The sequence below is a fragment of the Passer domesticus genome, chromosome 13 (genome assembly GCF_036417665.1).
Source record: "Passer domesticus isolate bPasDom1 chromosome 13, bPasDom1.hap1, whole genome shotgun sequence".
Taxonomy (NCBI): domain Eukaryota; kingdom Metazoa; phylum Chordata; class Aves; order Passeriformes; family Passeridae; genus Passer; species Passer domesticus.
The window spans coordinates 15,650,596-15,663,880 of NC_087486.1; the positions used below are offsets into that span (position 1 = coordinate 15,650,596).

General features: G+C 55.3%; 1 protein-coding gene across 1 annotated transcript; it reads left to right on the forward strand.

Annotated features, from left to right (window-relative positions):
• The first annotated feature begins 1,794 nt into the window (after positions 1 to 1,794).
• On the forward strand, positions 1,795 to 7,865 carry LOC135280463 (protocadherin-10-like). The gene is made up of 4 exons (XM_064388384.1): positions 1,795 to 4,848; positions 5,966 to 6,024; positions 6,128 to 6,216; positions 6,429 to 7,865. Exons 1-4 carry the CDS (start codon positions 2,374 to 2,376, stop codon positions 6,674 to 6,676), a joined length of 2,871 nt encoding a protein of 956 aa, XP_064244454.1. The 5' UTR covers positions 1,795 to 2,373; the 3' UTR covers positions 6,677 to 7,865.
• Positions 7,866 to 13,285: the final 5,420 nt, after the last annotated feature.

Below are 13,285 nucleotides of genomic sequence, written 5' to 3' on the forward strand. Positions count from 1 at the left end.
GTGCTGTCCCCATTCCATCACCCCTATCCTGCTGCTCACCCTCCTCTGCTCTGTTCCCCCAAAAAAGGCTCTTCCTTGGATTCCTCACCCCTCTGCAGCACCCCCAGCCCGAGCCATTTCCTTCAGGAAAGGGATCCTTGGGACAAGTCTGTTCTCCTTAACCCCTCCCACACCCCCACCCCCTTTGACCTTGGTCCCCTGGAATCGTGGGGTTTGGGAGGGGAGCTAGAAGAGACTACAAGGTCTGGGGAGATGAGGAAAAGGAACAGGATGGGACTATCCTGTGATCTCCCTTAGGGGAGGGAAGCAAGGGGGGACAGGACACGGTTCCCCCCCAGGGAAGCAGCGATGAAGATGTGCAGGGGTGGGGGGTGCATTACCAAGCACAGCTGGAGAAGGGCGGGAAGGACCGGGCAGGGACTCGGGGGGGGCTCGGGTCCTGCCGGTGCACCTGGGGGAGCAGGAGGTGGTGGTGAATATTTTACTCTAAATCAAACAATAGGACCAGAGCCGCTCCAATGATTTTGCAGAATGCGTTTGGTCGGAGACGGGGGAAGGACTGGAGGGAATGAAACAAGACCCCCGAAAATTTCTGTGTCCCGTCTCACCCCCACCCTCAATCCCCCTCTGGCCTGAGCAGCTCGAGGGGGCTCCCGGAGGAGCGCTACCCGCTCCATCCCACCTCCGGCGTCTCAGCCCCGGGAGGGCTGGGCGGTGATGGACGGAGGGAGGGGGGCGGGCAGGGGGGGCGCAAATCGGGGATTGGAGGGGGATTAGAAAGAAACAGATCGGGGCGGGGGTGACGACCACGCCGCCAGGGGTGGTCTTGGCGTGGGAGATGGCGCGGGGGACAGGCTGGCAGTGACCGGCGCTGCCGATGCAGGCTGGGCTTCACTTACCGGGAGCCGTCCCGATTCCACCCGTGAGCGGCCCGAGCCCACGCGTGCCCCAGGCGCTCCGCTCCTTCCACCTGCCCGCCCCGCCAGCCCTGCTCCCCGACCGGCGACCCCACGAGCGCGGCACGTCCCGCGTGGGTCACGCTGCACTCCCAGGGACCAAATCCTTTTCCAACCCGACAAACCCCAGCAGCTCCGCCGCCTCCTGCCTCCTCCGGTCTCCCGGTCGCCTCTGGATCCTGCTTCCCACTCGGGTCCCCGTGGGGAGCAAGGTGGGGGGAGCGGTCGGGGCCGGCGGTTCCCTTCCCAACGGGGACCGGTGAGCAGAGACAAAGGCGGTGAAATATCAGTGCCCGGCTAAAGCCGCTCCGAGCCCCTTCGAGCCTTTAACTAGATCGTTAGGGGATTATCCGCACCCTGAGCAGCCGCGGGGCGGGGGCAGCGGCCGCCCCGTCCCGTTACCGAGCGCCCCCGGGGACGGCGACGGTGGGAGGCGACTCACGGAGCTGCCCGGGCGCGGCGGCGGCTGGAGACGGGTCTGCGGGGAGAACGGATCGGCCAGCGGAGGGACCGTGAGCGGTACCGGGGCGGGGAGGGGAAGGGGGGCGCAGGGGCCGCCGTCTGTCGCTCTTCGGGGGCCGGCGGGGGACCCGCGGCTCGCTCTGCTCCCGCCTCCCCCTCGCCTTCCGCGGGGGGCGGAAAGTTTGTGCCCGCGGTGGGGGCACCGCTGGGGGCGTGGGAAGGCAGATCCTGGGGTATCTGGGCAGGATCGTGCGCCGAGAGCCCGAGGGGGCTGACACTGGGGTGCCCGGTGGGGGAGCAGAATTTGGGGCGCAGGGCTGTGGGCAAGCGGGGTGTCGGGGGTGGGAAGGAGGCAGGGAAAAAGGGGGGGGGGGTCTCTGTGCCTCCGCGCTGATGGGCTCAGCTTTATCCAGGGCTGTAATCCCCCTGCTCCTGTAATTAAAAACTCCGCATTACAAGGAAAACGGTGTGCAGGGAAATGTAATCAAGTCTGGAGGGGCTTAACCATCTGGTAAAGGTTAGGACCGGCACGGCGGGGGACGCGGCCGGGGGATTTGGCAGCAGCCGCGATCTGGGCTCCTCTTAATCTACCGCGGGTCCGAACGCAGCATCTGCGGGGTAATACCGGTGCCCCGGGCAGCGATCGGTCTTGCTGGAGCTCCCACCGCCGTTAACGGGATCTCCCGAAGGTGGTCCCCTCCTCAGGTGCGTCTGGCTCCGGTAAACAGGTTCTGCTGTGGCCCCGGGACCCGGATTGCAGCCCCTTGCGGGGGCCAGCAAAGAAGGGGTTAAACCACTGCCGGTGGCCGCGGTTCGGCCCCGCAGCTCCGGGCAAGGCCCTCCCCCGCCGCCCCCGGGAACCCTAAACTCTTTGAAAGTGCAAGAGGCAAGGGAAGGCGAGGGCGGAGGCGGCGGCGCGGGTGCGACTCCTCGTCCCCGGGACTGCCGCGGGGCCATGGGGGCCGGAGCAGGCTCCGGGCGGGGGCAGCTCTTCCTCCGCTCCCTCCTCTTCCTCCTGTTGGCCGGACCCCCGGCGCGGGGGCAGCTGCGCTACGCCGTGCCGGAGGAGCTGGAACACGGAGCCTTCGTGGCCAACCTGGGCGAGGACCTGGGTCTGGATGTGTCCACCCTGTCAGCGCGGAGGTTCCGCATCGTGTCACGGGCCGGGGCCAGGCAGCACCTGGAGGTGAACCTGGAGAACGGGATCCTCTTTGTGAACGAGCGGATTGACCGGGAGGAGGTGTGCGAGGCCGGGGGGACCTGCCTGCTCCACCTGCAGCTCCTCGTCGAGAGCCCACTGGAGCTCTACCGCGTCGAGGTGGAGGTGCTGGACATCAACGACCACGCGCCCACCTTCCCTTGGCAGGAATATGTGCTGGAGGTGGCCGAGTCGGCCGTGCTCGGTGCTCGCTTCCCACTGGAGAGCGCCCAGGATCCTGACGTGGGCACCAACTCTGTGCACACCTACCGCCTCAGCCCCAATGGCTTCTTTTCACTCGAAGTGCAGACACGCAGTGATGCCAGCAAGTTTGCAGAGCTGGTGCTGGAGCGTGCCCTCGACCGTGAGCAGCAGCGTGTGCACCGGGTGCTGCTCACCGCTCTCGACGGCGGCGTCCCTGAACGCTCAGGCACGGCGCACATCCTCATCACGGTGCTGGACGCCAACGACAACGTGCCTGCCTTTGACCAGCCCTCCTACGGTGTGAGCCTTCCTGAGGATGCTCCTGCTGGCACTCTGGTCATCCAGCTCAATGCCACTGACCTGGATGAGGGCCCCAACGGGGAGATTGAGTACTCCTTCAGCGGGCACGCGCCGCCGCGTGTCCGGGAGCTCTTCCGCGTGGAGCCTCGGAGTGGGCAGGTGCTGCTGAAGGGCCGCCTGGACTATGAGCGGGCCAGCCTCCACGAGCTCTACGTGCAAGCCAAGGACCGCGGGCCCTCGGCTGTGGCTGTGCACTGCAGGGTGCTTGTGCACCTCCTTGATGTCAATGACAATGCGCCAGAGGTGACCCTCACCTCTGTGTCCACACCCGTGCTGGAGGATGCCCCCCCAGGCACTGTGATCGCTGTCATCAGTGTTCTGGACCGGGACTCTGGGGACAACGGGCGTGTGAGCTGTGAGGTCAGCCCAAATGTGCCATTTGAGCTCCGCTCCTCCTTCCGGAACTACTACACGCTGGTCACCACGCAAGCGCTGGACCGGGAGGTTGTGCCCGAGTACAACGTAAGCATCACGGCTCGAGACATGGGCTCACCTGCCCTGCTGACCCGCAGCACCCTCACCATCCCCGTGTCTGATGTGAACGACAACGCTCCGCGCTTCCTCCAGCCCTCCTACAGCGTCTACGTGATGGAGAACAACGCACCAGGTGCCTCCATCTGCTCTGTCAGTGCGTTAGACCCTGACTGCCAACAAAACGCCTACCTGTCCTACTCCATTGCCGACGGGCACATCCACGGCATGCCTGTGGGCACCTACGTGTCTATCAACTCAGACAGCGGGCACATGTACGCCCTGCGCTCCCTCGACTACGAGCAGATCCGCAGCTTCCAGATCCAGGTGCAAGCACAGGACGCGGGGTTTCCCCCACTCAGTGCCAACGTCACCGTCCACATCTTTGTGCTGGACCAGAACGACAACGCTCCGGTCATCGTTTCCCCCATGCCGCGCAACGGCTCCGTTGCCACTGAGCTGGTGCCGCGGTCAGCCAGGCCTGGCTACCTCGTGGGCACGGTGTCAGCGGTGGATGCGGACGCGGGGCTGAACTCTCGCCTCTCCTACCAACTCCTCCAGGCTACTGACTTCACCCTCTTCAGCGTAGCACCCGACACGGGTGAGCTGCGCACGCTCCGCTCCTTTCTGGAGCAGGATGCGAGCCGGCAGCAGCTGGTGGTGCAGGTGCGGGATGGGGGACAGCCAGCCCTCTCTGCCACCGTGTCCCTCCTGCTTTCGGTGGTGGAGACCATGCCCCAGACTCTCTCTGACTTCAGCGAGTTCAGCCTCCCTCCAGAGGTCTCCTCATCTTCCCCGCTCACCCTCTATCTCCTTGTCTCCCTGGGCTCCATCTCCTTCACCTTCCTTGTCGCCATCCTCATCCTCACAGCCATTCGCTGCCGCGGAGAGCGGCGCTCCCGCCAAGGGGACAGCTGCCCGCCTCCTCGCTGCCACTGCTGTCCCGGGTCCAGACCCTCCTCTGATGGCCTGAAGACTTCCAACCTGACGGCACAGCCCCCTGCAGGGACCACGGCTGCCACCTGCCTTGATGTGCCTGCGGGCGGCCCCCCAGGCTACTGCTACAAGGTCTGCCTTGGTCCTGAGTCTGCTCAGAGTGACTTCATGTTCCTCAAACCCTGCAGCCCCCCCCGCAACAACGAGAAGGATCCCGGGAAGCGGTCCCGGCCAGACCAGCATCTCCAGGTCTCCAAAGAGGTAAGACAATGCCCAGCAGTGCTCTAGCATCACTCCGCAGGTCCCCCCAGCCCCCTCCCTCAGCCTGTGCCACGAGGGAAACCAGGCACGGCTTCTCCCAGAGAACAGCCGGAGCCTTTGATCAGTGCGGGAATTAGGAGCCGTCAGGCAGCGGGATCTCCACCGAGCTTCCCGACGGGTCTAATTACCGGGGGAGCGCCGGGCTCGGCTGAGGCGAGAGGAAATCCCTTCTCACCGTCTTTTGTACCCATTAGAGGCAACCGAGATGCTCCAGTGCCCTAGGGGCGGTGGGATGGTGGGGGTGGCTCCTCCTTGGCGTGGGTAAGCAATTCGCACTGGGACAGTGTGAGCATCGCTGCTGCTCTGCTCCCCTGTGCTGGCAGGGGCCTGGCTGCTGATCTGCACCAGGCTGTGCCAGCAGGCAGGGAGTGGGGTCTTCGGGGCAGGATTTTGATGTCAACATTTGTTAGGTGTTGAAATGAAGAATGTCTCATTTTCCCGATGAAAGGCTCTCCAAAACACGATTACAAGGATGGAGAGTGATGAGGCGTCTAATCCACTTACATTTGACTTTTAATAAACCAGCCCTTCCAAGGAGAGCCCAAGACTCTCTGCCAAGAGAGTCTCTCCACCTGTCTCCTTGCACCCCTGGACTCTCTTCCCTAATACTTAATTAGATTTTCCTGCAGTTTTTGCAACCCTCCTGGGACATCAAGCACACAGCTGATTTCTGCATCTCTCACCATTTAGTACCTCAGACCTGGGCTAAGTAAACATTGCACATGCAAAAAAGGCTGTTGAAAATTAGCAGAAATAGGAAAACCACCTGTCTCTCCCCAGAATGACAGGCTTAAAACCCCCAGAGGCAGAGGACAAGCCCAGAACCACCCCAATATCTCAGGAGGGTGAAGAAGGTCCAGAAGGGAACAGGCTGATTCCAGGCTGTCTCAGTTTCCCCAGAACAGGAATGTGCTGCTTGATTCTCCACAAAGGACACAGGTGGATCCCTGCCTGCTGAAGCCTTGTGCTGGCAGGGCTGGGTTTCTTGACAAAGGGTCCTAGGGCTGATTGACAGAGGGTCCCAATAACCAGCCTTGCTCTTCCCTGTGTTTTCCAGGCCAAGCAGCCCAACACAGACTGGCTGCCTCCGAGCACACAGAGACCTGCCCTGAAAAGGTACCGAGTCCAGCACTGGGGAACAGAGGGAGCAGGTGGAAGGGGAATATGGGAATGGGGAGGTTATGTCTGACACAGCTTTGAACCAGTCTCTTCTCTTTAGCTCCCAGAGCCTGGAGGATATGGGGGAAATCCGTAAAGCCCTCCAGAAGGAGCACGAGAGGCTGTGCACACTGGTGACCCCTGTCTCTGGTTAGTATTGGGATGCTGGGGCTGATGCAAGATCAGACCCTCTGGTCAGTTTTGGAGGTGCAGTGGGGGCATCACATCCCTGTTCCTTGCAGTGGTGAAGTTTTGTGGGTGGAAGGGGTGTCCAGGCACCAGGATGGAGGTTGGTGACGCAGGGATTGCATCCTGGGACGTGGATGTGACCTGAGCCAATCTTACACTCATCTTTTCTCCAGAGTTTCAGAAGGCTTCAGCAGGCCCCAACAGCATCTGGACCCCCCAGTACAGCCCCTTGTACCCAGCCCTGGATTATCAGCACAACGTTTACATTCCTGGCACCCCCACTCTGCTTTCCAGCAAGGATGGGCCCCTCTTCCCAGGCCGGGAGAACAAAAACAGCTTCTCCACCTTTGGCAAGAGGAAGAAGATGACAACTTACTGTGACATGCATGACAGTGTGGTAATCAACAACGACCTGAAGTAGCCTGGATGGCTCTATCCTTGCAATCTTCTGCATTATTTCAGCTGCCAGGTCCACCCACAGCACACGCCTCCATGTATGGACCACTCAAGACTTTATGGGGCTGCTGGGAGAGTGGCTCAACAGAGCATGTGGGAAGGATTTAAGGAGAAAGAGACTGAAAATTACAGGGATTGGGGGCTGGTGGCAGGGGGAATTTCTCCCATCTCATCTTGCAGAGCTGTACTGGCAGCAGGTGCTCTTTGAGGTCCATATGACCACATTTAAGCAAATCTGCCTTGAGTTCACCCATTCCCATGTCCCCTTAGGGACCATTCATCTCTGTAAACATTGCCACTTCTTTGTCTTGTCTGGCTGTGTGAATGTACTGAGCTGCATGCCTGTATCTCTGTCCCAGTAGGCATGGAAAGCGTGTGCAGACCAAGCCTGGTTCAGCCAAGCCTGACCTTACCCACTGGGACAGTGACCATTGTTCTGTCCCGGAGATCCAGCGGGATGTGTTGCATGTCTAGAGCAGCAATTGGTGTCTGTTTTCTCTGGGAAGCGAGTGCAAAACCCAAAACCCAGCCTTCATGAGTGCTTCTGTTCCAGCCCTGACCCAACACCTGCAGGGCTGGGCACAGCCCAGGTCCAGGGCAGAGCCAGCCCTTGCTCAGGAGCAGCACGTGCACACACGGACTGGATGGCCAGAGGGGCTGCTAGCTTAAGCACCTGAGAGATGCACAAGCTGAGGCCCTGCTGGGTAGCCCAAGGCAACATCATCTGAACAAAAAACAGTTTCCAGCCATTGGAGTGACCCCAGCACAGGTGACAGTCTCTCCCCTCCAGCCCCTGCCCTCGCTCAGATCTCTGTGTTCCCCGAGTCCTGAATGCCTGGAGGAATCCCTGCACTGGTGCATTGGGGGCCCAGCCTGCACAGGACAAACATCTCCAAGTGAGCCCTGTTTCTCTTTTAGAACCTTTAGCTGGCAGTCAGGAGCCCTCAAGGGCAGGACTCCAGCCCCAGCACAGTCTCTCCTCTGCCTTGTGCACCCTGCACCTGTCCACCAGTCTGTCTGTCATCATTGCCAATTGCTCTGGTCATGGGACAGTTCATTTTGAATCCATCTGTGCAGAACACGACAGCTCTTTCTAAACTGAGTTTGTTTCACTCTGTCTGATTTGTACCAATAAATTGTATTTTAATAGGTCACCCTGGCTCCTGGCTCTCCCTGAGTTGCACACAACAGCAGGGATTGCTGCACAGCTCTTGGAGCAGCACTCCCAGCTCCAGGAAATATGTCTGTCCTTCTGAGTTCTGGAGCAGAGAGCTCCTTTTATTCCAAGAGCTCATTTTATTCACTTCACCTGGATTCTGGGGGCTCAGGGTCCCCTTTCCTTCTTCCCCGGGCTCAGGAACACTTTGGGGTCATGGCCAGAAGGAGCTGGAGATGTCACACAGCTCTCTGTCCCATGCTCCAGCTTGGGCAGGGGGAAATTTGCACCATGGTGGGGGCATCCACGAGCTGCTGGGGAGAGGGGCTGGATGTGGCACTGATGGCAGAACAACTCGTGGCTGTTACAGTGATTTCTCTGGTTAATTTACCCTTTCCCCTGGATAGGCACTCACAGCTTGCCTCAGGGGCCACAGAGATAACCTGGATCTGTGCCAGGTGTAGGGGCCAGCTCCCTGGGGATAGGCAAGCCTGTGTCTGTTGGTGGGAAGCAGTTGGCCTCCAGATGAAGTCCTGAGATGGCCAGGGTTGTCCTTCCCATACCCTGAACCTGCTGGTGGCTGGCTTGGGGAGGCTGCATTGCGGCTTTTGGGATTAACCCAGAAAAGTCCTTGTCTGCAAGTGGGCACTGTGCTCTTCAGTGGAAGCAGGGCCAGGGAGCACTCAAAGGGGCCTCGTGGGAGCCAGGGGCCCGGGAGGACAAAGCTTTGGACATGAAAGAGACCTGGCTGCTTCTGGTGACTTCAGTCCCAGCTCACATCTGCCTGACTGCGGGTAGATGAAATATTCCCTGTCCCAATTAGACAGTGGGATGAAGGATTTTATGCTGCCAAGTGCATTCTTCAAGGGTCTCCAGAGAGAGTTAAGGGTAAAAAAGAACCCCAAACAGCTACCCTGAGACCTCTGCACAGTATCAGCCTGTTCCACAGCTTCAAAAGTACAAGGGAATTATGTAAAGCGATACAATAAGATTAATAACAGCCTCAAGAAGTAATAAAAGCATCAAATGGACCTGAGTCCCTGCAGGGCAGCAAGCCTCTCCCCCTCCTGGATTAATCCTGGCAGTATCTCCGCTGTGTTTTCAGGTGGTGCTGGTCAGAGAGGACTGCAGCCCCTCTGCAGGAGGACCCAGCTGCTCACTGTGCTCCAGCTCACACACCAAAAGCACCCCGTGCACCCTGTGCCCCATGGCACCAAGGGCTAAATGAGCACATGGAACTGGTGTTTTGGATCAGATTCCCAAAGAGGAATTGATCTCAAAACTGACCCCCAAAACCCACAGGCATTTGAAAGTTGAATTTTGTATCTCTGTCTTTGGAAAATCATGGGGTCCAGCAAAAGGGGATGGGTTTGCCACCTCCCCTGTCACTCTCCAGAGTATTTTCTTGGCATTTTTTGATCCCTACTACCAAGCCTCAGTGATGCCCACTGCATTGCCTCCATGTGCTGTCCATTACTCCTGACCATGACAGATACACACACACACACATCTGTACTTCTTGCTGCCCCCCAGGTTTGCATGTTCAGTTCAGACACCTTCCAAAAGGGATTTGAGCAGCACAGCACCCAGCCCAGGCCCCAGCACCCCACCTGCCCCCAGAATCTGCTTTTGCTTAGTTGAAGGAAAACCTGCACTGACAAGAGCTCAGTTTCAATCTTTCGTTTCAATTACCATATTGATAAAAAGGACAATAAAAAGGGACATGCTTTAGGGGAGAGAGGACTTGCATAAATCTAATTCAACCACACTACTATCCCTCTTCAAAGGGCATGTCTGGTCAGAATCGTCCATCTAATAGATGAGATCTCCTTTGAAGATCTCCCACAGGGACAGGGTCTCATTAAAAATGCAAGGTCTTTGCCCTACAACTAGTTATTTTTACAACTCTCCCTGTGCTAACACTCCTGCACAGCCGATGAGCATTAGCTGGTTTCTGTAGCCTGGTAATGCACTGGGCATGAGAGCTCCTTTGGAGATCTGCTCAGCAGAACACTCTCTGGATGCCCCTCTCACATCTTCCAGCTCTCTCAGAGATCCAGAGGCAAATTTGGCTTTCAGGGACCTGCCAGCCAGCTTGAGATTTGCTTCTAGGACAGTGGGAAAGCTGCCATGTGGTGCAGTTGGCTGCAAAACGCTTCAGGCCATGCAAGGCAGGCACACAGGGCTCTGGGCACCAGCACAAACAGGGGTTTGTGCTCTGGTGGTGCTGAATAGACTGCTCAGATGGAAACATCACTTGTACCACTGTAATGACTTGAAAATGTATCCCAGAGAGACAAAACTAATCCAGAGGTAGAGAGAAAAGAGGCCAGAGGGAAAGACCCAGAGGGGCTGATGCTCAGTTCTGCTCCCATCTGCCACACATGGAGTCAAGAAGCAGCCAGGAAATTCCCCAGGAACCTCAGCATGGACACAGCACTCTGCAGGCAGCTGGGTCAGGCTGGCTGGAGCCATGGCTACACGTGGGTCTCAGCTCCCAGGGGGCTTAGTGTTGGCAGGACAGAGCCAAAATCCATGAGAACCTCTGCATGGACCTTGGATCCAGTCCAATCTGTGGCACTCAGTGGTTAATTAGATAATCCAAAGATGCTAGGAATTTATTTTTCTTCCTCTCCTCTCCTCTCCTCTCCTCTCCTCTCCTCTCCTCTCCTCTCCTCTCCTCTCCTCTCCTCTCCTCTCCTCTCCTCTCCTCTCCTCTCCTCTCCTCTCCTCTCCTCGATGATGCTGGAACACACTTTAATTTATTCAAGACTGGGTCAAGATCCATTTGGATTTCTTTTCAAATTTCCTCTTAAATGTCTCCCTGAACTCACCAACAGAGCAGCCTGTTTCTGGCTGGATCCCTTCCTCCTGTTTCCTTTTTGACCTTGGTAGATCTTTTGTAGAAATAAATATCCTTTAGCTTCTGCCATAATAACTTAGCCTGTGCCACACTGAAAAACGTCTGCATGATTGTCACATGATGATTTTCTCTGCTCCTTTGCACCTTTCCCTTTTTCACTGCTCTGAAAACATCAGTTGCCAACTGCTCCACAGAGATCAGATGGAAGAACAGGCCAGGGCTGAGGGAAGCTTTTGCTTCCCAGTTAGCCCATAATGCATTTTCAGTTTAAGTGGTGGAAATGTCACTGGCTCTGTTTTGCAGCATTCACTCAAGTGGAATTAATGCTTCTTGTTAGTGATAATATGACTTAATCAGCTTAATTACTTTGAGACATAAGTAGACACCTTTGTGTATTGAATAACTTATGACACACTGGACCAAAAAGCACGAACGAAGGCTTTGAAAATAAATTAAATATGACCCCTAGTACAGCCTGCACTTTGACTAATGATTCTTCTCCCATGAAATTCAATGACTTACAAATCTTACATTTGAATAAATGATACATTTTTGCATGTTTTAAACAATAGCAGTGATTTTTATTTCAGCATTCGGGATTCAGAGTGCTTCTGCAGCGCCAGGAAGCAAGGCAAACAAGCTCATGTTAAACGGATTGAAAAATAAAACATTTGTGCAGTCAACTATCAGAAATACATTCAGAGGATCTGCAGGCATTCCTGATGAGATATTTATTTTAATTCATTGCTAGGAATATCTGCAACAACAGGTGAAAAAAACTGCATCAGAAGAAATTGAGAGAGAGCGAAGATTCCCAGAAGGTTCACTGAGGTCTTCACATCCAATTCGTCCATTTCAATAACGTCTACAAGAGAAAATATCATTAAATAGCTCCAGAAGTCTCTTATCATACATTTTGCCTGCATAGAAAATAAATCACACAAAGGAAATAGAAGCAGGAAAAGCAACCATCAATCAAGAAAATTATTATGAACATTTGTAGGATTTCTGATAGGCCAGGATGCAGAGACTCTCTGATAGCAGGCTGCATGGGAAATAGAAAAATTGGGGTTAAACTGTTACATGAACCCAGAGAAAAGATGAGCTGTCTGAATTTGTTCTGTTCTATTGCAGTGAGTCACCCAATTTCTGTGTCCAAATTTTCCTCTAGAAAGCACTGGAGTTCAGCATGGTGCAGACAATAACACAGAGACTCAGCCCAAGTATATCTGAAATTCTGAGGTTAGCTTAGGCTGTAGCATCACAGGGGAGCCTCGCTGGTTTGATGAGTTTACTTTTAAGTCCATGTTCGTATTTCTTGGTATTTTAGCTGACAGGAATTTTTTTCATACTGCCGAGGGTGAAGGCTGGGGACTCTAGGATTAATTTATCATTGCTCTTACTCTGCAGTTGTTCAGTCTCTATTGACTAAATCTCCAAAGCTCCCCAGAGTACAGATGGAACATATCCACACAGGGATCTAAATGTAAGGAGTTTAATCTGAGGTTGAATCCCACCTGTAGGATTCCATCTTGTCCCCACTTTCCTTCTTGATCTTCCTTTAATATCATTTAGAGGAGACATGTCCAGCACCCCTCTGGCATTAGCTTCTTACCAGAGATCAGAGGAAAAGATTTGCCATTTGCTTTGAGTGTCCCCTAACAGACCAAACTTCAGGAATGTAATCCTGAAATTAGTTCCTAAAACTAAAATTTATCTTTTTCCTGTTTCTAGGAAATGCAATATTATAATCCATTTGCTTACCTAAACCACCTCTTCCTCTTAATCTCTCCCTGCAAAACAGTCTGACAGCTGCCCCAGAATGTAAGGAGATCATCAAAAGGATGATCATCTGGGGCTGAATCCTTTTCCTATGTTCCCCAAGAGTCCTCTTGGCTCGTTGTGCCACATGACACGAACCATTTAACCCCTCAATGCCCATCAGATATCACACACCCTGATGGATGTGCTCCTTTGATATCTGGACAGACTCCAGCAGGCTCCTCTAGTCACTGCAGGGCCCACCCTCTGGCCTTTTTTCTGCCTCCTCTTGGGTCCAAATTTTGTATCTGCTGTAGCTCCCGAGTGCATTTCAACCAAATCTGACCCTACTTTGAGCAAAAGCCTGACCCAATCACTTCCAGGTTTTGCTCCACTTTTCCTGTGTATCCATAAAGATCTGCCAAGATTTGGCTGCAAACTCCCAAATCCCTGGTGAGATGGTGCCCCCTCCATGTTACCCACATGAGGCACAGCTCCCCCAGCACCCAGCTGGGACAGGACCATCCATCTGCTGTGCTTGTGCCTCCTCAGCCTGCTGTGCCCGCCTTGAGGTGCCCAAAATCCAGGCTGGAACCACACAGGGAATCACAGGGACCAGCAGGACACCCCTAGTCTTGCAAGGGAGGAGCTGGGAGTTTGTTCCTGCTCCTCCTCCTCTCTTGGAGGTGGGCAGAGACAAATCACACACTCTTTTTTTTTAATGCTATCTCTTCTTTAAAATGATAAAAACATGAATTTAAAACTTGGATGTGAGCTGCAGGGATAATCACAGC